This window comes from Camelus ferus, chromosome X (assembly GCF_009834535.1).
Source record: "Camelus ferus isolate YT-003-E chromosome X, BCGSAC_Cfer_1.0, whole genome shotgun sequence".
Classification (NCBI taxonomy): domain Eukaryota; kingdom Metazoa; phylum Chordata; class Mammalia; order Artiodactyla; family Camelidae; genus Camelus; species Camelus ferus.
In genome coordinates, this window is record NC_045732.1 from 100,977,458 (window position 1) to 101,002,968 (window position 25,511).

At 33.6% G+C, this 25,511-nt stretch overlaps 1 protein-coding gene across 3 annotated transcripts in view; it reads left to right on the forward strand.

Annotated features, from left to right (window-relative positions):
- LOC102509477 (zinc finger X-chromosomal protein) overlaps positions 1-25,511 on the forward strand; it is a 65,768-nt gene that overhangs the window by 26,027 nt on the left and 14,230 nt on the right. For all 3 annotated transcript variants that reach the window (XM_032475352.1, XM_032475350.1, XM_032475351.1), the window contains 2 exons: positions 17,760-17,848; positions 22,224-22,793. In XM_032475352.1, coding sequence (XP_032331243.1) covers positions 17,788-17,848; positions 22,224-22,793 — 631 coding nt within the window. In that variant the 5' untranslated portion in view covers positions 17,760-17,787. The remainder of the gene's footprint in view (positions 1-17,759; positions 17,849-22,223; positions 22,794-25,511) is intronic.

The window sequence follows — 25,511 nt, forward strand, 5'->3', positions numbered from 1 at the left end:
GGATACTTGGTTATGTATTGAGTGTGTTGTAATTAAAATTTTATCAAAATTTCCAGTTTTGAACAGAAGCCCCTTAACTTACTTTAGCAAAAATGAAAAAAAGACCTTGGTCAAAAAATAAAATGGCAACATCAAAGTTTGTGAAATATGTGTCATTACTTGAAAGACGATTACACAGATGATAATTAAGGGATCTTCATCATCAACACTATTGTTGTCAGGAGGAGAAAAGTGAGCAGTGGTTTTTCTTAGTTGTATGTAAAGTAACGGTTCATCTAATAATTGGGAGCATCTTTAGATTCTGTGAAATCCATTAGTAATACTAATTAGTGATCCTTTTCATCTTGTCTGTAGTTGTATTTTCTGTGAATAGTGATGTTGATACATTTTTTTAATGGTCTAGGTGCTTTAAGGCTGTTCTTCCAGTGTTTTGTCTTAAATGTTGATGCTATAGTGTTCCCTTTGGTAGATCCTCTTTTAAGTTCTTTTATAGTGTAAAAATTTTTGTCATAAGGAGGAATTGAATTTGGTGGATGCTTTGACTTGTATCTGTTGATTTTTTTTTCCCTTTTAGTCCATTAATGGGCTGAATTTTATTAAGTTTTGTAACATTAATTCTCTTTGAATCCTTAGGATATTTACTATCTCTTTATATAAATATATAAATATATCTACATTGCTATAATGTGCCCTTGTTTTCTCAAGATCTTTTTAAACACTGGCTTCTAAATTAATGATTCTACTTCTGTCCTTACAGTTATTTTCTGTAAATGTTACACATGCTTAACCTGATTTCAGGCAAAGTTAATTAGCATCTATATCTTCTTTTTAAACTTCCATTCGAAGATATGGTTTGCTGGCCAGAGTGGGGAAGAAAAGGAATTTTAAAATTCACTGTACCAGATAATAAGATTGTGTGAGGGGTGGATAAGGGGGGAAAAAAGAGGTCAGGACTTTACTTAAGATGAACGGGATTTAAATTAAATTTAAAATATTAGAGGAAAACTAGATGAATAGAAGCTAAAAGTTTAACAGTGAGTTTTTTTTAATGTAAAAATACCTACATATTCATTCATTTTTTAAAGGATTTTTGTATGGAAGGAGGCTAGACTGTGGAAATTTAGAATTAAAATTTTATAACATGTAGTGACAAAATAGCCTGATATTTTATCTCTGTGAATAAAATTTTAAAATTATGAAATCATATTTGTCTTTAAAAGAAAATTTGATTTAGTTGTAATTTTAACAGTGCACTAATTTTCCAGATGAACAAAATGAATCAAGTGGTGAATTGTATTTTGGCATTATTTTCTGACAAAATTGTATGCTAGCACAACATGACATTTCCACTTTATATTGGAATTTCTCAGCATGATCATAGGAGATGTATTTAAGGACATTGTCAATTTTCTAAGACACTTGTTAGAATATGTGGCTTAATAGTCATATTCTCTTTTGAAGAAATCTCACTCTCATTCTTGTGGATTTTTTTTCTTTCTAAGTCAGTGTCCATGACTCTGACTAAGTATTTCTTTTTCATTTTTGCCAACTTTTTATACTTTTTTATGCTTTACATTTTCACTGTAAAATATAATCCTTTGTGTTTACTTTGTATTATCATTATGTTTAAAGATTATCAATCATTTTCACTAACAGATAAGTTTTGAGTGGAAGGCAGGATTTACAGTTTATAAGGGAGAAATGTTGAAGTTCACTAGTAGGTGAACTCCAGTTTTTGTTATTCACCTATATTAAATTATTATATATTTTTAAACATATGCATGTTGTTACTTTAATGGACAAGATTTTAAAATGTATGTAAACAGCAGTCCTGATTTTTGTTTTGTACATTCCCTGATATGTGTGCATGTAACACTTTAGAGACCGCTGGCACATTAAATAGTCATTTGTAAGACTTTTGCTTTCCTCTACAACTATTTTTTTTTTTTTTTGCTTTTTGTTTTTGTTTTTGTTTTTTTCCCCCAATGTTTCTGTTAAAACTGCTGGGACTCAGATAATGAATGTTCAAAAATTTTAAATAGGCTTCAGAAAGTACTGTGAAAAAAATTAAATTAGAGAATAATAGTATTAAAAGGATTAGAAAGGTAAAATAGTTAAGATATATATGAGAAATTGATTATTTAAAGTCCTTCTTTGCTCTTGAGCATGCATATTTCTTAACTTCCAAAGTTTCTATTTCCTTAATTGGAAAATGGGCTTGGTAATATTTACCATTAGTTTGGGTAAAGATTCAGTGAGATAATTTACGCAAAAAAACCTTATACAAGTTTTGTCAAACAACAGATTATCTACAATTGACAGCTTTTTTTAAGGGTGAAAACAAGAGATTAAAATAAGCATGGATACAAGTGCTAACACTGGATTTTTATTTTTGACTTTGTAAAAGTACCTAGTGGTAGATGAACATTCAGTACTTTTAACAAAATAATCTAAGTTCTTTTTCACAAGTCGGTATTATATTAAATTTAAGGATTCATAAATTAAAGTAACACATTGAAATAGTTAATATTTAAAGATGTCAGTTCTCCCCAGATTGATCAGTATAGAATAGTGCAATCCTAGTTGATCCCAATGGAGTTAAAAAAGAGAATTTAAATATATGGTGATAAGGAAGAGAATACCACGTATATGTATAGATCTTAAAAATATCATATAAAATTCAATTGAGATGTATAAAACTCATAAAATATTGACAGAAAGAATGGGTTATAAATGTTCATTTCCAGTGTCATTCCATTTTTACATTACTGGTAAAAGTATATAAATTTTTAAGAGCTTTTTGTGGAGAGCTTCTTACCAATATCTATCAAATTTTTACATGTTCAAAGTAATGTGACTCACATGACCTTCTTTAAGTATTTTTGATAGAATATTCACCAAAATGTGAATGACAACAGCAAAGATCAAAATGTTCTTGACTAATTACACTGTTGCATACTGAAATATTGAGACAAATGTAAGCAATATTAATGTCTCTTGTTTTGAACTTGACTAATAGCATAGCTTTAACAAACTGAATCAGCTTGGAAGACAAATTATAAAAATTACTATACTTTTCAAAGATCTAGAAGGATATTTAAAATCTCTTATTAATGACTTTTATCTGCTGGGGACAATGAACACTCCTGAAAAACATTAAACTTAACAATGGTAAAATGTAGATATAGTTTATTTCAAGATGCAATATTACTTTATCTTGAGAAGTTCATTGTATTGACATCAAGCTATTAAACACTATTTTAAGGTGTTTGATATTAACACTCAGTAATATACACATGCACTCATGTGACTAACATAATTTTGTTAAATGGCAGAACTAGTGACACAAAAGCCTCCCTCATATCCCCATCCCGGTCAGTTTTTCCTCCTTTTTCAAGAAAGAACCACTATTCTTACTTTTATTTCCATTGATTTTATTGTGAGCTACAAATGAATTAAATCATACTGTGTATATATAGAATATATATATTTATTTATATAGTTTGTGTGTGTGTGTATATATATATATATATATTTATTTATTTATTTATTTATTTATTTATTTATTTATTTATTTATTTATTTATTTATTTATTTATTTTTTTGACAATCTGGCTTTCCAGAGCAGCATTATGCCTGGAAAATTTATCATGAAACTGCATGTAGCAGATCATTCTTTCTCATTGTGCATACTATTTACTTATAAACATCCTTATCTAATTTGATGTTGCTTAACTTTTGGGTTCTTTGTCGGTTTTGAAAATTTCAAAGAATACTGTTGTAGAATGTACATGTACATGCTTTGTTGCCACTAGTACATGTTCGAGTTACATGCGTATATGTAAGAGTGTAATTTGCTAGGATTTTAAATGAATGCAGAGATTAATTTAGGGGGAATTGACATGCAAGTACTGTGTTTCTAGAGCAAGGCAGCTCTTCATTTGTCTTTCAAAGAATCTCAGTAGAGTTTTTAGTTAATACTGCCAAAGGGATATTCCATGAAGTGTTACATAAAAAAAATACCATCTTAATGTTAATTTTATACTACTATTCTCTTTTGAATTCGCTATAATAGTATTTTTGTTGATCCTTTTGGATTTCCTGGATATATCAGTTATAAATTAGAAGTTTGACTGTATAATCATGTATTTATCTTACCTAATTGCATTGGTTAACAATTCCAGTATTAAAATAGTGCTAAAGGGCATCTCAGTCTTTAACTTTTGTGAAAATGTAGTCTTTTATCCTTAAGCTTAATATCTGCTGTTCTAACTTTAAAGTGACAGTAATATTTTCCCTCTATTTATATGAACTGATTTGATTTGTGTTGCAGAAACATTTTGGTAGCATATTGGATTGGTTTTGAAATTCTGTATATTTATATTCACGTACACACAGTTTCATTGTGTTAATAACATTTTTTATTCCATTGGAGTGAATATTTTATTTACTTTAAGCAAAAAATCAAAGTTGAATTTCAACTTTTCAGCATTTTTTGAGATTAACAGTTTTTTCTCTTTCAGTTCCTAAATTGGCTCCAGACCTGACTTCTTGAATAACCTTACCTTATCAAATGGTGTATGTGTGTGTGTTTTTCTCTTTTAGACTATGAATCACATTTGCAAATACTTGAACTCAGGTCGTAAGTAATGAATTTGGGAATTGGTTTAAATTATTGTGCTAAGTTTTGGCTTTAGGAATTTATTGACTTTGCCTAAAGAATTGTGAAATGCTCTAGAATAATTCATAAATCTTTAGAATTATCTGTTTCTGGAACTTGTGAAAAAATTTTCCTGTGAAACCATTTGGGCTTTAGGATATTTGATATGCTAACATTAGAGGTTAATTATTTTATTTTTATTTGAATTTCCTAACTCTTCACAGGTTAATCCTGGTAATTTGTATTTCCCAGTAGATCTTTTGAAATACATTTTCTTCCAGTGTTCTAGCATAGAATAACAAACAGTACTAAAAAGCATTCTGTCCTATTTATGGTAAATTTTAATTTTAATATTCTTATTTGTACTTTTTGAGTACCTTTTTATGTTACTACCTTTTAGTTTTTTTTGTTGTCTCTTCTTCACACCTTACTCCAAAAACAGAGAAAATTTTTAATTTAACAGCAGATAAGAAATTAGCTGAGTCCTTAGCTTTGCTCTGGAGAATTATTAAATAAGTACTTGCTATTACCCTTTTAAAGTGATATAGTTTTCCCTTATGAAGAATCCTGTTGTGGACAAATTTATTTTAATTTCTAGCAGTTTGAATGATTCTGTCTACCTTGTATAATACCTTGTTTTGTTTTTGTTTTCTGAGTGTGACTTAAGGAGGGGAACTTAAAGTAATAGTTAAGAGCATTAATGTTTGGAGATAAAAATCAGAAAAATAATTTTTGCATACATGTTAGCAAGCATATACTTCATCAAAAACGTTGTGGTAAACAAACACTTTGTTGAAATGTACCTAGAAGAGATCATGTAAAAGTGTCTAGGTATCAGATTCTTTAAAATATAAGTAAATTGTAATTACTGTCTTAACATAGATGAAATATTGCTAAACTCTTAACATTTTATGATATTTTTCTTGTTTTACAGAATGGAAAAAATATTTTTGTGTATTTCCAAAATTTTATCCAGTCCTTTATTTTCATTAGGACTGTGAATTTTTCTCAGAAAGTTCATGATCTGAATTTTCAAGGCATAAGTGTTAATTTTTCAGATCATGGTCCTTGCAACTGGAGGGAGGAAATCACAATGAATTTGAGGTGATATAGGTTTGAGGTAGAGTACTTTCAGGGCATTTGATAGCAGACAACATCAGGATTTGTTCATCTCATTTTAAAAGTGTTGCTTCTCTGGTTTATTTTGCTTATTTTATTTAGATTCAGTTGATGTCTAGGGTTAGTTTGTACAGTAAAGACATGGACAGTTTCAGTTAAACCGTCTAACCATGTTACTTCACTTTTATCACAATCATGAGACCCTTTTTGGAATATATTCCATTTAAGAACATGGTCTTTTTCTGATTGTTGGAGGTAATCTTAACTGGCAGTGCTAATGGAGGAAAGACTACTAAAGTAAGCTGTAGCCATCTTTGGAGTAGAAAAAATTTTCTTTTGCCTGTTTCAGTTTTTTCAGTCATAAGATGGAGGGGAGGAAGAACTAGTAAAATGCATTTTTGAACAAAGATTTCTCATGTTAGTAAAAATATTACAGATAGGTACCTTTCTTGTAGGTCAGACTATTTAGTAAATGCATATGATATAAAATTGTAATTGACTCTTACATTTGAAGGTTTTGAATTGAGTAGGTGTCTTTGTAGGATACTAGAGTGCACCTCAGCAGTTAAGAGTAGTTTCTCACTTGCTTGAGCTCTTCTTTCCTCCTTTTTATTGTCAGAATTCAGCTACCTGTGGCATACATGACTCATTGTATAAACCAGTTTGCTCTTACTAGACAGTAAGTCACTATAAGTAGCATCTTACTACATGTGTAAATGTTTGTGCAGTTATTGATCCTAATTATGACAAGTAAATAGGCATAATTCCACTTCAGAGACCTTACCTCCCAGAAAACTCCAAGTTGTCAAATGCCATAATAGAAGTTTTAAGAAAGCACGAAAGACATGTTTGAAGAATGACATGCTCCATTCAGACTGCAAAATTGGATAGTAGTCAGTAGATCTATTATTTACCTTTGGTTACTATTGTAGAGCACCCTAAATACTGGGGAACTGATGAAGTATTCTGAGCAAGGGAGTGTCATGATCACTGCTGTGCTGTATGAATGCTTCAGTACTTGGCATCAACCCTATCTTGTTATAGGGTTCCTAGTCTTTTTTTGTGGGAGTGACAGAAAGAAGCAAGGTCATTTGAGAGCATGTTTTTATCCCTCAGGATCAGGAAGTAAACAGAGTTCAGAGTGAATGGAGATGCTGGAAATAAAAGAAAGGAACAGGTAATTCAGAAGTTGTGAGAGAAGGAATGAACAAGATCTGACATCCCAACTGACAGGAAAAAAGAAGAGGTCGTACTGATTGTGTCTAGAAGAGATTGGGTTTTATCCATGTGAAATATTCAGTAGGTAGTGTGATAGGTCCTAGCCTAGTCTGAGTGTGATGATTTGGGGCATTATCTTTTTGTACATGGTAGTTGAAACCATAGCAATAAAGAGAAAACAGAAGAAGAGAGGACTGATTGCCTAACCCTGGCTGGGCAGGGTGTGAGGGGTGGCAGAATAGCCAGAAGTTGGGAAGGTGGGAAGAAAACTAGCATGTCACTTTAAAGAGACTGAGAAAGAAAGTAATTTCAAAATTGAGGGAATTCTTTCTCAAACTAATGCAGTAAATGAGAAAAAAAGGTTATTCTACAGATTAACTCCCCCTCCCTGAGCCTTTATTGAAATGACTAACATATGACATATAAGTTCAAGGTGTACAGTGCAATGATTTGATGTCAGTAAACATTGTGAATTGGTTGCAAGGTTAGTTAACACCTCTCTGTCATCACATGTGTGGGGGATCCCTAGGGTGGGGGTTAGGGGGTGATAATATTAAGATTTACTCTCTTAGCAACTTTAAATGTATAATATAGTAGATAACTGTAGTGGCCATTCTGTATATTTGATCCCTGGGACTTAATCACCCTTTTAACTGGAAGTTTGTACTTTTTGACCAATATCCTCCTATTTTCCTGAAATCTCCTTCCCTTGGCAGCCATTATGCTGTTCCCTGTTTCTGTGGGATCAGCTTTTTTAGATTCCACGTGAAAGTAAGATCATACAATATTTGTCTTTCTTTGACTTGTATCACTTAAGGTTCGTTCATGTTTTTGCAGGTTGTGAGATTGCCTTCCTCTTTATTACTGAATCATACTTCATTGTATTTACATATGGTCATACCTTCTTTTAGCATATTTTGCTTTTTTTGCACTTTACTAATAACTGAGGTTTTTACAAATTGAAGGTTTATGGCAACCGTGTATTTAGGAAGTCTGTTGGGATCATTTTTTCCAACAGCATTTTGTCATTTCAGGTATTTTTGTCACATTTTGGTAATTCTCTGAATATGTCAGAATTTTTATTATTTTATGGTGATCTGGAATCAATGATCTTTGATGTTACTATAATTGTTTTTGGACACCATAAATAGCACCCATATAAGATGAACTTAAAAAATGTTGGGTATTTTGACAGCTCCACCTAAAGACCATTTATCCTTCTGTCCCTTTCCTCAGGCCTCCTCATTCCCTGTGATACAGCAGTATGTACTAAAATAACACCAACATGAAAAGATGCTCAACATTGCTAATTGTTACAGAAGTGCACATCACAATGATATATCACTTCATACTGATCACAATGGCCATCATCAAAAAGTCTACCCACAATAAATACTAGGAAGAATGTGAAGAGAAGGTAACTTTCCTTTCCTGTTGATGTGAATGTAATTCGATGGAGCTATTGTGGCCAGTATGGAGTTTCCTTGAAAAAACTAAAAATAGAGTTACCATATGATCCAGCAATTCCACTCCTGAACATATATCTTGAAAAGGTGAAAAACTAACTGGAAAAGACACCTGGACCCTGATGTTCATAGCAGCACTATTTACAATAGCCAAAACATGGAAGCAACCTAAGGATCCATCAACAGATGACTGGATAAAAAGGGTGGGATATATATACACACACACACCCAATGGACTGTTACTCAACTATTAAAAAAAAGAATGAAATGTTGCCATTTGCAGCAACATGGATGGACCTAGAGATTATCATATTAAGTGAACTAAGTCAGAAAGAGAAATACAGATGTGATACGATATCACTTATATGTGAAATAGAAATAATAATACAAATAAACTTGTTTATAAAATAGAAACACACTCACAGACATTAAAAGCAAATTTATGGTTACCAAAAGGGAAGGGGGTGGGAAGGGATAAATTAGGAGTGTAGGATTAACAGATGCACATAACAGCATATAAAATAGATAAACCACAAGGATTTGCTCTGTTGTATAGAGAACTACACTTAATATTGTGTAATGACATATTATGGAAAGTAATCTGAAGAAGAACATAAATATGTGTAGATGTATGTATGTATAACAATCATTTTTTGTACACCTGAAACTAACACGATATTGTAAATCAACTATGGGTCAATTGAAGAAAAGAAAAAGATTAGGCCAATTAATAACTCTACAGTGGCCTTTAAGTGTTCAAATGAGAAGAGAAGTTAGTTGATACAACAAACTTTATTGTTGTCTTATTTAAAGAAATTTTCATAGCCCTTCAGCAAGCACCGCGCTGGTTAGTTAGCAGCTACCAAAATCAAGGCAAGACTTTTAACCAGCAAATATTATAACTCACTGATGGTTGACATTTTTTTAGCAATGAAGTATTTTTAAATTAAGATACATATATTTTGTTTCAGACATACTGTTACTGCACACTTAATAGATTGCAGTACAGTGTAAACATGACTTTTATGTGCACTGAGAAACAAAAATTCTTGTGACTTGCTTTATTATGGCACTCAGGAACTGAACCCAAAATATGTCCAAGCTATACCTATACATATTTTCTTTACACATTCATCTGTTTATGGATGCTTAGCTTTTTCCCCGTATCTGGGGAAAATAATTGCAGACAATATAGTGGTACTTCCTTCTCTGAGATTTCACCTTCTAGGATTTCAGCTACCGATAGTCAGCCATGGTCTGAAAATATTAAATGGAAAATTCCAGAAATGAATAATTCATAAATTTTAAATTGCATGCCGTCCTGAGTAGCATGATGAAATCTCTTGCTGTTTTGCCCTGTCACAGCTGTGACATGAATTACCCTTTTGACCAATGTATCCCACACCTTAGTCATTTAGTAGTTCCTAGGTTATCAGATCTACAGTCTCAATATCACTGTGCTTGAACTCAAAAAACACTTGTTTAACTTAATAATAACTTCAAAGCACAGAAGTAGTGATGCTGGCATTTCAGGAATGGCAAAGAGAAGCCACAAAATGCTTCCTGTTAGAGAAGGTGAAAGTTCTGTTATAAGGTAAAAAAAAAAGTGTGCTTAGGTTACTAATAACTACAGTAAGAGTGAATGTTCTATCCATGAAATTATGAAGAAGGAAAAAGCTTGTCCTACTTTTCAGTGTCGTACCTCAGACTGCTGCAGATAAGTTGCAGGCACATTGTATGAATAGCACTTAGTTAAGATAAAAAAAAGCAGTTAATTTGTACAGTAAAATATTTTTGAGAGCACATTCACATAACTTTATAATGTGATTTTTCTATATGTGGTTATTGTTTTACTCTGACTGTGTCTGATTTATCATTTACACTTTATCATAGGTTTTCACAAATAGGAAAAAAACAGTATGTGTATGGTTTTGTTCTGTCTGCACTTTCAGGTATTTTCTTGGAACATATCCCTGCATCTAAGAAGGGAAATCCTGCACTTTAGTAAACATCAGAGTGCAGCTGTCTCTTTGACATAGTAATTTTATTTCCTTTGGGTATATAACCATAACTGGACTTGCTGGATCTTATAGTAGTTCTATTCTTTGTATTTTGAGGAACCTCCATACTGTTTTCCATGCTGGTTGCATCAACTTACATTCCCACCAGCAGTCTGCAGGGGTTCAAGGGAACACTTACAATTTCTTCTCATTTTGATACCAGCCTTCTAACAGATACGAAGGTGACATCTGTAACAGTGCTTTTTGTGTCATATCTAGAAAAGCTTGAGAAGACCAATGTCATGGAGCTTTTTCCTCTATGTTTTTTCCTAGGGGGTTTATGGCTTCAAGTCTTATATTTAAGTCTTAGTCCATTTCAGGTTAACTTTTGTAAGTTAGAAGTCCATTTTAATCTTTTGTGTATGATTGTCCAGTTTTCTGAACCTTCTCTAAGAGACTGTCCTTTCCCTATTGACTGTTCCTAACTCCCTGGTAAATTATTTTGAAATATTTGCATAGGTTTATTTCTGGGTACTTGATTCTCTTGTGATTTCACACAAATTTCAGGATTGTTTTTTCTGCTGCTATTTCTGTTTCTACTGTGAAAACTATGATTGGATGTTTTAATAGAGGTTGCATTGTATCTATAGATGGTTTTGAGTAGTATTGATATTTTACAGTATTAATCATTCTTATCCATGAACACAGGTTATCATTCCATTTACTTGTGTCTTCACTTTCTTTCATCCAGTCTTGTTCTTTTCAGTGTGCTGAACATTTTTATTACCTTGCTTAAATTTATTCCTAATCATTTTAAAGTTTTTGATGTTATTGTGGATGGGTTGTTTAGTACACAGAGACTCAGCTGACTTTTTTATGCTGTTATTGTATCCCTGTAACTTTACTGAATTTGTGTTTTGTTGGAGTTTTTAGAATTTTCTATGTATAAAATGGTGTCATCTACTGATAGAAACAAATTTTCTTTTCCTATTCTGATGCCTTTTCTTTTTCTTGCCTAATTGGACTAGTTAGAACTTCCAGTGCTATGTTGAATGAGAGTGGTGATTGTGGGCATTCTTGTCTCGTGCCTGATCATGGAGAAAATGTTTTATGTTTCAACACTGAGTATATATTAGCTGTGGACTTACTATATATGTTTTTATTCTTCATTTTGTTACTGTGGTGATTCTTTTATTGTGCAGTTGAATTTAGTTTACTAGAATTTTATTAAGAATTTTTACATCTATATTTATCAGGGATAAAGGCCTTTAGTTTTTCTTTCTTATACTATGCTTATTTAGCTTTAACATAATGGTAATGATAGCCTCAAAATAAGTTTGGTAGTGTTCCCTTTTCTTCAGATTTTGGAAATAATTAAGTTGGAGTTATTCTTTTTCATAAGTATTTGATAGAATTCATCTGCCAAAACTGTTCCTGGGCTTTTCTGTTTTGGTAGGCTTTACCTACTGATTGAGTCTCTTTACTCACTATTGAGCTGTTAGGTTTTCTGTTTCTTCCTGATTCAGTCTTGCTAGGAATTATGTTTCTAGGACTGTGTTCATTCTTCTGTAGGTTATCCATTTTGTTGGCATGTAATTGTTCTTAATGATTGTTTTGTAATAATTTATCTTGAAGAGTATTCCATTTGTGCTTGAGAAGAATCATCTAGCATACAGTTCAACTTCAACATTTCCTTGTAGATTTTCTGTCTGAATGATCTATCTGTTGTTAAAAGTTGTGGTATTGAAGCTCCCTATTGTTACTGTATTGTTTTTTCTCCCTTCAGAATCATTAGAATTTGCATAATATATTTAGGTGGTTCAGTGTTGAATGCAAGGTTCAGTATTGGCTGCATGGCTTATGTTTATGATTTGTTGTATCGTCTTTATTGTTATATAATAAACTTGTCTGTCTACCATTTTTGATGTACAGTTGATTTTGTCTGATATGTGTTGCTACCTCTGCTCTCTTTTGGTTTCCACTTAGAAGGAATATCTTTTTTTTATCCCTTCACTTTGAGCCTGTATTTGTCCTTACTGCTGCAGTGGGTCTCCTGTAGGCAGCATATAGTTGAATCTTTTTAACTACATCTAGCCATTCTTTGTCTTTTGATTGGAAAATTCAATCTGTTTACATTTAGAATAGTTAATGATACATAAACTTACTAATGCCATCTTACTGTTTTATGAATGATTTCTGTTTCCTTTGTTCTCTCCTTATCTTGATGCTTTCCTTCGGGAACTGGCTATTTTTCATAGTGATAAGTTTTGCCTCTCTTCTGTCATTTGTGTGTCTACTACAGGTTTTGCTTTTCAGTTTCTGTAAAACTTAAAAATTTTTAAGTTATGCGTGTCATACTCTTTTAAAGTTCAGTTGCATACAGAATTTCTGTACCTTACTCTCCACATTTTATGTTTTTGTTGTCACAGTTTACCTTTTTTACTATATATCCACTAACAAACTAGCTGTAATTATTTTTAATACCTTTGTCCTTTAACTTAGGACGGTTTATTATTGCTTATAATTTATATGTCCTTCAGAAAAGGAGGAAAGATAAAGACTTCCCAAACAAAAGCTAGGGGAGTTTGACCTCACTAGACCTGCCTTATAAGAAATGCTGAGAAGAGTTCTTAAGGCTTAAATAAGTAACAGTTAATTAATAACATGAAAACATAAGAAAATATAAAGCAGAGCAATAAAGGGAGGTCTACAGTCAAATTCAGAATAATCTTAAGCTATAAAATTAAATCCTAGCTTGCAACATTTCTGCTGAGAAATTTACTGATAACCCTGTTGGGGTTCCCTTTTAAGAGGATATTTTTTCTCTTTCTGTTTTTTAGGCTCTCTATTTCTCTTTGATTTTCAACCACTAATTATGTGTCTTGGAGATGATCATTTTAGATTGAAATTAAGGGTATTCATGACTTGGATGCCAGAGTTTCCCCAGTTTGACGTGAAGTCCTTAGCCATTATTTTCCTAAGTGTGTTTTGCCCTCTTCTCTGTGTTCTCATTTTCTGGGACTCCAGTAGTGTGTGTAGGTTGTTTCATTTAACGATATGCCCCAGTAAAGTAAGCAGTTTTTCTCTTTTTCATTCTTCTTTTCTCTGTTTGCCTCTGACTGAATTATATCAGAGTACCTGTCTTCTGCTTCACAGATTGATTATTCTGCTTAATCCAGTTTGCTATTGATACTCTTTTTTGCATTTTAGGGTCCCCCTCCCCCATTTTATTTGCTCTATTCTCCAGTTTCAGAATTTGTGTTTTGGTGGTTTTTTTTTATGATCTCTGTTTCAAAGTTCCTGTCTTGTGTATTGCTTTTGTCATTTTGTAATTGTCTGTGTTTTCTTTTAGTTTGTTGAGTTTTCTTAAAATAAGTACTTCAAATTCTTTATGGCAATAATTGTCTAGTAACTAACCCTAAAGACATAGAGGTCTGCAATTTGTGTTTGTGTTTCAGTGGTAGTGTGTTGTGTCCTTGATTTTTCAATATCCTTGAAGTCATTTTATGTCTGTCATTTTTTTCCCAGTTGAAGAATTAGTCATCTCCTCTATTCTTTATTTAATGGGCTTTGGAAGAGAAATACCTTCCTTCTTTCATATAAGGGATTCTGAGGCTTTCTCATACATTTTCTATGCATATACCTGCTCCATCCTTTTTGGTCTCTCATTTGAGGGAGTTCTTAAGATTGTATTGCCTTATTTCTATTCTGCAAGGCCAGCTAAAGTGTTGAGAGCATGTTTGCTTTACCCAAAGTGGTGCTGAAACTCCTAGTTTATGAAGTTTCTCCTGATCTAACAAAGTCACACCTGCTCTTGCACCATTGGCAGTGCACACAGGGAGCCAACCATGGGATGGGAGTGTGTAGGCTAAGCCACATTGGGGTGGGGGAGATAAGCAAGGAATCCTCAGCGGCTCATTGGTGGGTTTCTGATAGAGTCATGAAGCAGATAGTAGGATTGTGTTTCTTTAATGCCCTCCAAGAGCCCTGGCTCCTGTTCTCATGGCTCCTCCCTACCCCCAGTCTTGCACACCTCATTATTCCAGATGTGGTGAAAGAAGTAAATCTCTTTGACAGTGTCCTGCATGAATGGGGAAGCTAGGCACTCATTTACAGGCCAAGAAGGACTCCCTTGACACTGAGCTGTGCTGCTTTGGGAAAAGTGAAACTATTTTTCTTAACCATTCTAATGGATCCAATCTCAGATATTTTTGCTTAAGGGAGTGCTGAGATTTCTCCACTGAATTCCTGAACTTCTCCGAAGGCTCACTTGTCCATGAATAGTTGTCTCAGTCAGTGTTCTTAGGGGTTAGGACAGTAAAACTTTTTTTAAAAAACCTCTTATTTCACTGTGGTGATCCAAGTTGAACTTTTGTTAGAGATAATGATACTGATTTTTGTAGGGGAATTTGAAGATACCTTAAATGTAAATCATTTTTAGTTTTAACTGTGCTCACAGATATTTTCTTATTTATTCTTTTATATTTATACTTTTAAAGAGGGAAAGTAGGTACATGCCAGAGAGTTTTGGGGAGAGGAGGCAGTGACAAACTTACTTAGAGCAAGAATCTTTTCTGTTTTTTAATAGTTGAAAAAATATTTGTTGAGGTACTCATCATGGCCTTTTTATTTGAGACATTTTGAATAAATGTCATAAAACACACTATTTCATGAAAAAGGATTGTATTATGTCTCAGTGACATGTTAGAAATTAACTTTGTAATAATATAAATTACAATTGAGTTTCTTACTTTCATATTCCCTTAAGGATTATATAATTTAATATCAAACATCAAGACATATGTAAAAAACCATGACATATGCTAAGAAAAACCAGTAAAGGGATAAAGTGCAATGAAAATGTAGCGGAGGGAGGGATTGCTTCTAGCATTTTCTTGGTATGGGAAGGACATGTAGGGTATAAATTGAAGCATAGATGATATAGAAAGTTCTTTGACATGGAAGAAATCTGAAAGCAAGTATGCAGTTTGGGTCTTACAGAGATGGTGGCTATTTTGTTTGGTCGAAGAGAGAGAGAGAGAAAAACAGAAATTGAAGGTGGTGGTAGAGAGGAGGGGAACATCAGTTGAAGGGAAATTTTTAGAATAGTAGAAAGGTAGTTAGAACCAAATCTTAGAGGCTTGTAGGACAAAGACGTTGGATTTTATTTGGATTCAGCAGAGGGCCATTAAAAAATTGAATTGAGGTCTGATATCATGCTTTAAAAAAAACACTCATTTTTACTTGTGTTAAAATGTACTCAAGATTTATTTTTATTATTTAGCGCAAGATATCAGATATGAAAATGGTATGAAGGAGGAAGTCCATACTCACAGATAAAAGAGTAGAAGGAGAAAGGCGTGTCATTCCATTAAGGGCCAAATAGGGGAAGGAAGCAGAGGAAAGGGGAGAGCTTTTATTTGGTTTCTGTGAGGAAGGAATGGGCATGTAGATATGTTAAGGTGAGGATTGGGTAGTTTGAACAATTTAAGTGTCTCTGAGCTGTAGGAATTGTCCCTAGTTGTGTGGTTCCTTGCCCTGGGTTATTTTAGGGTAGAGGAAATCTTGGCTTAGTATGTAAGTTTAATGGTTGGGGGTGTAGATTCTGATTGGTTAGTTTGTATATCAAAGATGTGCTCACAGGGAGACTGTTGCTGTCAGTAGGATTTACCTAGCTCTGGGAGGGGCAGTCCCTGTATAATCAAGACCTGGAAAGAGAGAGCATGATAAGTAGAGAAAATAAGAAAATATAATCAGTATACCTCATTACTTGAAATTTTAACAAGCTTTCATTTTCTGTATTGTCAACAGAAGTGATAAAGATTAAAGAAGCTACATCTAATAGTGTTGAAGGTGAATTAGAAAGTGAGAAAGTGGGTATGGAAAACCAATTGGAAAGTTTGTGTTGTGCTTGCAACATAAGTAAATCATGGCTCCTAATAAACCTCCCATTTTTGCTCCCTCTGTGTATTCACTTGCATGTCCTAGGTTTTTGGATTCTTTGTATTTTAACTTTTTTTTTTTTTTAATGGTTGTTTCTTCTGCTACCCTAATGGTTTGAGATATCCTATAGATGAATATTTTGACTTTATTGTGTTCAAAGATGAATTTATTTAACTTTTTATACCTGGTACCAATTTATCTGTGACTTAGAAGATACAATATACAGTGAGAATTATTTCTGCTGTCAGAAGTTCAGTTAAGGTCATTGTAAGCTCTGTAGAAGTCTCAACACAGAAATTTGAAATGTTTGCCATTGTAATTTTGAATTTTTACCATTTTATTACTTATTGGCAGGAAGATTATAGACTATATTAAATTTTTTTAAAATTTCTCTTTATTTTCTTGGGTCATTTTCTTTTTTAGGATCGTTTTCTCTATTTGTTTATCTTGATTTTTTTTTTTTAAATGGAGGTACTGGGGATTGAATCTAGGACCCTGTGCACACTAAAAATGTGCTCTACCATTGAGCTATATCCACCCCTCTAGACTTTTAAATTTAAAGATATAATAACATCTTGCTGGCATTTCCTCAGTAAACTACAAAATATGTTAAACTGGAACCTTAGAGTATTGTACTGCTGTTGGAGAGGAGGCAAGAGGGAGTTTTCTGCAGTATAAGAAATGTTCCATGTATTACCCTGAATAATGCTAATACAAACTTACACTTAAATAAATTCATGAAGCTGAACACTTAAGATTTATATACTTTAATACAACAAACTAGTGAATATAACAAAAAAGAAGCAGACTCACAGATATATGGAACAAACTAATGGTTACCATCAGAGAGAAGGAAAGGGGAAAGGCAAGGTAGGACTAGGGAATTAAGAGATACAAACTACTCTGTACAAAATAAATATACTACAAGGATATATAGTGCAGTACAGAGGATATAGCCAATAGTTTACAATAATTATAAATGGAATATAATCTTCAAAAATTGTGAACCACTGTGTTGTACATCTGAAATTTAATATAATAATTGTACATCAACAGTACCTCAGTTTAAAAAGAGAAAAAAGTTTTTAAAAAAGCATATGAGTAGGATATACTGTAATTAAAACAAACAAAAATTTCCCAAACACTGTCAATGTTTTTCATTTAACTGCCCTTCCTTATGACATAGGTGCCCAAGTATTACTGGAAATCATTATGTTCACTTTTATTTTACAGTGATAGGTTTTTTGATAAATTAGGAAATACGAGCATTTCCAAAATGTAAACATTATGATGACATTTTAACTATGTGATATGAAAAAATTAATGTTTGGTATACTTTATTCCCTGGTTTAGGAGCTGTGACTAATGAGAATCAAAGGCCATGGATGAAGATGAGCTTGAATTACAGCCACAAGAGCCAAACTCATTTTTTGATGGAATAGGTATATCTGTTTCTTGGGTTGTTCCACTTTCCATGTGCCAAATTCCTTGTGCTTGTCAAGAGGATGAATTGCTAGATCTCATATTGATTCATACTTAGGTATCTTGTTACCCTGTTAAAACCTCATTGTCAGCTCATAATCTTGTTAGTTGCACATTCAGTATCAGAATCTTACTGTTATCTTCACTCTCTAGGTCCTGTTAGTTCTATCCTTGAAAGTTTCTCCTTTATATCTGCTCATAGTGAATTTCTCTTGTTGCTTTAATACATTTCCACAGATTTAGTGACCTAAAACAGTATCAGTTAGATACCTCACAGTTTTGTAGGTCAAAAGTTCAGATACAGTGTGGCTTAATTTAGTCCTCTATGTAGAATTTCACAAAACCAAAACCAAGGTGTTGACAGGGCTGCTTTCCTTTCTGGAGCCTCTGAGGGAGAATTCTCTTTCAAGAATACTCAGACTGTTGGCCGTATTTAGTTTCTTGTGGCTGTAAAATGGAGATTCCTACTTTCTTACTGACAATTAACCAGGGCTGCTTTGTGTTTCCAGAGGCTCATGATTTGAATCTAATGTTCCCTGCTCTCATATTTCCTTCACTCTAGTCAGAAGCCTATCCAAGGTGATCTACATACCTTACATTTATTACCTTCATTACATCTGTGGGGTTTCTTTTACCATGTCACACAGCATATTTGCTAGACCCAGGAATTAGGATTTAGTTATCTTTGGGGGACTAGTCTGCCTATCGCTGTCTACATGTTGGTCCCCAAACATTTATGTCCCCTCCAAATGTAAAATCCACTCATTCTTTCCTGAGGCTCTCAGATTCAGCATCCAAAATGCTCATTTGAAACTAAGTGGCTCAGAAATCTGAAATACCCTGAACTTTATAACTGAATTCACTGTTAACATGTTTTGCTTTCTATGGAATTGCAGGTTACAATTTTGCTAAGCTTCCTGCCACAACATAACAAAGATATTCTTTCCTTTAGTGTGGAATAATACGTTTCTCACTACCTTTTGAGTCCTTAACTAGTGGTGTTCTTAAGGTCTAGATTTGTATTAACTTCTATGTGCAATGACTCAGGTGTTCTGTAAGTCCATGTTTCTTCCTTCTGAGTTTCTAGTAGCATGAATTCTTCACATCCATATTTCTGCTAGGGGTCTGTTCAAGGGAATATTTGATTCCAAAGCCACTTTACTTTTGTAGGTATTTGTATAGCAGCATGACAATTTCTTGTACCAAAATCTGTATTTATTTGTTACTGTGCCAAACATTAAAGAAACCTAGCAGTTTAAAACAATAAAATCTATTGTCTCACAGTTTCTATAGATCAGAAGTGTGGCATGGCAAGACTGGGCTATCTGGTTTGGATTTCATACTGCTGAAATCAAGATGTCAGTAGGGTATTGTTCCTTTCTAGGACTTTGGGGATGAATCTGATTCTAAGCTAATTCTGGTGTTAGGCTGCATTCACTTCCTTACAGTTGTAGGATGAGGCCCCCGTTTCTTTGCTGGTTGTCAGCTGAGGGGCTGGTCTTTGCTCCTTGCAGCTGCTTGTATTCCTTCTTAAGCTTTCCATGTGGCCTCCTCCAGCAGTAGTGAATTAAGTCTCCCTCATACTTAACGTAGAATGTTTTCTACTTAAACTCTCTAATGCTGGGGACATTTCTCTGCTTTAACAGTTTATGTGATCAGATTAGACCCACCTAAAGTATCCGGTAAAAACACTGTATTTTAAGGTTTGTAAGTTTAATTATACTTTCTAGAAAGTATTTGTGGCATAATCTGTAATGTGATGTATTCAGAATTCCAGTGATCGGGGCATGGACATTTTGCAAGAAGGGTAGAGTGGAGTAGATGGGCTGGTCCATATTACTTTCCATGCCAGTTTCTCCCCTTAGCCCAGGTACTATTACCTCATTCTTAACCTATAATACTAAATTATTTTCCTGACTGTTAGTTTCTTTAATTAACTATATCAGTAGAATACTCATCATAAAATAACACATGGATGATGTCATTTCTGTGTTCTCAGCTGCCGAGGAGATAAAGTATAAACCCAAGGTCCTCTATGTTTTGACTGTGTCATACTTATACAACCCTGTTTCTCAGAAGGCTTCCCCAAAGTAGGCAGATGGAATCTTGCCTTATTCTTCTAGGTGCACAAGGAAAATTATATTTATGAAGTTGTAAAAAGTGTTGAGAATTTCAGATTACCCCATGATTCTAAGTACATAATATTGTAAAGTGATTACATTTTATAATATGAAACTTACTAGTACACAATTACTCTTATAAATTAGGATTTTAAGGATTTTGCTCCTTGAATTTTATGTGATCATTTTGCTATATATTAAAGCAACAGTAACTAAGTACCAAGAAACATAAGGATTTTTAATATGCTGTACAAATCCTGTGTGTGGGAGCAGGGGTTAATTATTTCTTAAGCAGTTTAGCACAGTCTTTGCACTCATGTTTGGTATCCAGTTTGATAATGGTAAATGCATCTTTGTTCACTTGAACATAATGAAGTATATTTATGTGCTTAAAAGAGAGACTATAAGTTCTTTAGAGGAAAATGCACAATATTTACTAGTTTAAAGCTGCAAGCAAGGTCACAAGCTTAGTGGTAGATTGAAGGGCTGTTTCATTTTAGCCTGTTTGTTAACCCTATGGTGTTCTTTCATCTTTCAGCAAGTCTCTTAATCTACCGGGTCCTCCATTTTCATATGTCCTAATAATAATGAAACCTTTTGTTACAGTGTTTCAGAACACTTCCCTTACATTTCCATTTGATCCTCACAGCAGTCGCATGAAATATGCACAGCAGATATTACTGTCCTCATTTTACTGATGAGAAAACCAAAATTCAGAGTTTTAAATGTCTTGCCCAAGGCCACAAAAGTGTGTGTGAACCCTTCTGTCTGATTTAGACATTTTGATCAGTGCTCTTGACACTAAGTACTTTCATGTTCATGTTTTTAAGATGGATATTAAACTCATCTATTGCTTGATGTGAATTTTTACAGACGTTAAAGAAAAATCACTATAAAAAATTTTGTAGAAGTTCTATAAAAATGAAAGAAAACATTCTCTCATTGTTTCTGTATGTAATTCAAGTGAGTATTAACTGACTTTAAACACTTTCTACAACTTTTATTATTCTTTGGCCCTTGTTGATCATTTTTGTTTGTTGAAGAATTTCTGACAGCCTCGTCAGTGATACAGTTATTTCTTTAATTCAGTTCTCTGAGTCACAGCTGAGTAGCATTTTAGGTAAGACTTCCATGTTTTTGTTTGTTTGTTTCTTTTTCTGGACTAGTAAACAAGATACTAGGTTTGTTTTATTTTATCTTGTGTTTATTTCTTTTCCCATTCATGGCATTCGTTCAGTAAGTACTATGTGGTATGCATACAGCCGTGTGATCTCGGTGAAGTCATTTAATTTCACTGGGCTCCAGCTGATTCACCCCTTTACCTTCATTTCTTAGCTGCAGAATGGAGTAGAGTAGAGTTTTGTATATTTTGAGAAACTGCCTTGGAGTTGGCGGGGGAGAGCATGGGAAAAGACTAGATAGAGGTAGAGTACCCCTGGTAAACTTGGTCAGGTCCCACAGTAAGTACTGTTGCAGTTGCACTTTTTTTCATCTTATCTTTCCACAGAAGTCCTTAACCACTTGTCTTCCTTTCTCTGTAACTGTGGGCTTCTACCCCTCTTTTCATTTATGCCCTAGTCCTTTTGTATCCTAAATTCAGAGGATAATTTCTGAATTTCCAGGCATAGGTAAGGATACTGATGGAATATTACACCAGAATAGAGTGGGAGGATTAAGAACGATGAAATTTAAAAAGGAAAGGAGGAAAAGAAATATGTAGGGATGATTAAAAGAAGAAAACAGATGTACTGAAGGAGTTTCGGGGGAACTGATGTACTGAAGGAGTTGAGGGGGAAGGAAAAGAAATGGAACAGATATGAAGGAAAATGGTTCATAGGTTTCCTGAAATTGTGTTACTTGCTTAATTTTCATAATCATCCCTTAAACTTTTGTTTTAGTTGCCTGGGAACTTTAATGTAATATTTTTCATGATTTTTTTTTTTTTGTATAACTGCCTCATTTTTTGTTTTTCTAGTATTTCTTTACCCTTTAATTGATTAAGGTTGAATAAAAACAGTGCTGTGTTAAACTTTTGTGTTTTCTTATATGAGTCAAAAATAGATCCCCTTTTTATTTCTTTAATCTGCTTTATGTTTCAGAAAACTAAGGTATAGTCTGTTTTCCTGGTAGAAATTAAATAACATTTACATCATTTGAGATAGCCACAGATACCTATCTGAAATTTGTCATTTTAATTTTTGTTTTTTTTTTTAAGGAACTGATGCTACACACATGGATGGTGATCAAATTGTTGTGGAAGTACAAGAAACTGTTTTTGTTTCAGATGTTGTGGATTCAAATATTACTGTACATAACTTTGATCCTGATGACCCAGACTCAGTTGTAATCCAAGATGTGATTGAGGATGTTGTTATTGAGGATGTGCAGTGTTCAGATATCTTAGAAGAAGCAGATGTGTCTGAAAATGTCATCATTCCTGAGCAAGTGCTTGCTTCAGATGTAACCGAAGAAGTTTCTTTAGCACAGTGCACAGTCCCAGATGATGGGATATTAGCTCCTGATATTATTTCAGCCTCAGTGTCTATGCCAGAACACGTCTTGACAAGTGAATCTATACATGTGTCTGACGTTGGACATGTTGAACACATTCATGATAGTGTAGTTGAAGCAGAAATCGTCACTGATCCTCTGACAACTGATGTAGTTTCAGAAGAAGTATTGATGGCAGAATGTGCCTCTGAAGCAGTCATAGATGCCAACGGGATTCCTGTGGACCAGCAAGATGATGACAAAGGCAACTGTGAGGACTACCTTATGATTTCCTGTAAGTCTTGGGGTACAGTGATTGTCAAGAGGTTTTTTTTTGAGACTGTCTTTTCTAACTTACATCATAGTGGTATTTTCTTGACTTACACTTATATAAAATTAAGGTAAATGTGATAAGCCTGTTTGCCTAATGAAAAAAAGTTAAATGGTACATAAGGAAGTAATAGAAAGATAAAGGCTGAGAAAAATAGGACTGAACTGTATAAAATCATGAAGGATGTGTTTAAGCAGTTACCTGCCTCATTAGAATCACCACTGATACTTGAAAGAGTTTCAGCCTGGGAAAAAAATCTGTCTTTATAATGCAGTCACTTCTATGCTTATTGCCTTTCTCCCACATCAATGTCTCTTTTACCTTTAAAGTGATAATGATATTAAAAATAAATTTACTTTTGGTTTCGGAATTACATCAGTTTAGTGCCTGGAAATAAAGTAGTCTTGTACAAAACCAGAAACAACTAATTTATGTAGATTTTAGATTGATTAGAAATCTCGTATCATTGGTTCTACACTCTGCTCACTGCTCTTTATGCAGTGGCTTTCTTGATTCTGTTTACTTTTTTATTATCCAGGACATAATTAGACATAGTTCTGCATATATAGGACACATCATACTCATAATAATTTGGTTAGTAGAATACTTGATAGATGTCTCAGATCTAAGTTCACTTTTTTTTTACACCTGTATTGTGGTATGGTTCCTATACAGTAAACTACACATATTTCACATGTACAATTTGATGAATTTTGATAGATAGATACATCTGTGAAACCACCACCACAATCAAGATAGCTAACATTTCCGTCACTCCCCCAAGAAATGCAACTTTTGAATTCCCAGTTTATCCCTTTCCACCCTCATTACCCCCCTGGTAACTGTAAGTTGTTTTCTATATCTGTGAGTCTGTTTCAGTTTTGTAGATAAGTTCTTAAGTGTCTTTTTTTTTTTTTTTTTTTTTTTTTTTTTTTTACTTTTCACATATAAGTAATATCATTTCACATTTTTCTTTCTTTCTGGCTTCCCTTAAAATGTCAATCTTCAGATCCATCCATGTTGCTACAAATGGCATTGTTTTATTCTTTTTTATGGCTGAGTAGTGGTATAAACATACCACAACTTCTTTATCCAGTCATCTGTCAGTAGACATTTAGGTTGTTTCCATATCTTGGCTGTTGTGAATAGTGCTGCTGTGACTATTGGAGTACAGATGTCTTTTTGAATGAAAGTTCCCTCTGAATATATGCCCAGGTGTGCAACTGCTGGATCATAGGGTAAGTCTGCTTTTAGTTTTTTGAGGAATCTCCATACTGTTCACCATAGTGGCTGAACCCAACTACATTCCCACCAACAGTGCAGGAGGGTTCCCTTTTCTCCACAGCCTCTCCAGTATTTATCATTTGTGGACTTTTTAATGATGCCATTCTGACTATTGTGAGGTGACACCTCATTGTAATTTTGATTTGCATTTCTCTGCTCATTGTTAATTAGCGATACTGAGCATCTTTTCACATCCTTGTTCACCATCTGTATGTCTTTGGAAAGATAACCTGTTTAGATCTGCCCATTTTTGGATTCGGTTGTTTTTTTTTTTTTTTAAGGGGTATGATCTGTTCATATATTCTGTAAATTAATCCCTTGTCAGTCTCATCATTTGCAAATATTTTCTCTCATTCTGTAGGTTGTCTTTTCATTTTGTTGATGGTATCCTTAGCTGAACAAAGCTTTGATGTTTAATTAGATCCCATTTGTTTATTTTTCTTTTATTTCCATTACTCCAGGAGCTGGTTTAAAACTATATTGCTGTAATTTGTGTCCATGAGTGTTCTGCCAATGTTTTCCTCTACGAGTTTTATAGTACCTGGTCTTGCATTTGGATCTTTAATACATTTTGAGTTTATTTTTGTATATGATGTTAGAGAATGTTCTAATTTCAGTCTTTTACATACAGGTGTCTAGTTTTCCCAGCACTATTTATTGAAGAGACTGTCTTTTCTCCATTGTATTTTCTTGCCTCCTTTGTCATAGATCAATTTACCTTAAGTGTGTGGGCTTATTTCTGGACTTTCTATCCTGCTCCATTGATCTGTGTGTCTGTTTTTCTCCAGTACCATATTGTTTTGATTACTGTGGCTTTATAATATAGTCTGAAGTCAGGGCACATGATTCCCCCAGTTTCATTCTTTTTCAGGATTGTTCATTACATTTCTAGGGTTGTAGTTTGTTAGCTAGTTCCATCATCTGTCTTCTGGGTTAAATATCTTGGTTATCCTAAATCACCAAATATAGGACAACTAGGATATTTGGAATCAAGGTTTATGTGTAAATGGAGTTCAGAGTGTTCTTGTTAACTGAATATAAGTGTTTTCCTCTTGTGTCTTTGAGCATAGCACTGCAAAAACAATTGAAGAAATTTTGGGGGCAGAGAGAAAGGCATGTAACTACCTCCTGTGTGAGCAAGTGATCATCCTGGCCCAGCTTTGTAATAATGATAATTTTCTACATTCAGCTGAACTTGCTTAATAATTATCAGGGATCTGATTTTACTCAGTAAATAGTGAATTCTGTCTCTGCGTAAAAGTTTATTTTAGATACTGTTGAGGTAGTTAATAATAACTTACACTTTCTGGCCTTGAGCTTGTAGTCTAAAGAAAAGGAAGTGTTGGTAGTATTTATCATGACTAGTTCAGGATTTGATTTTAGTATAAATTTAACTAT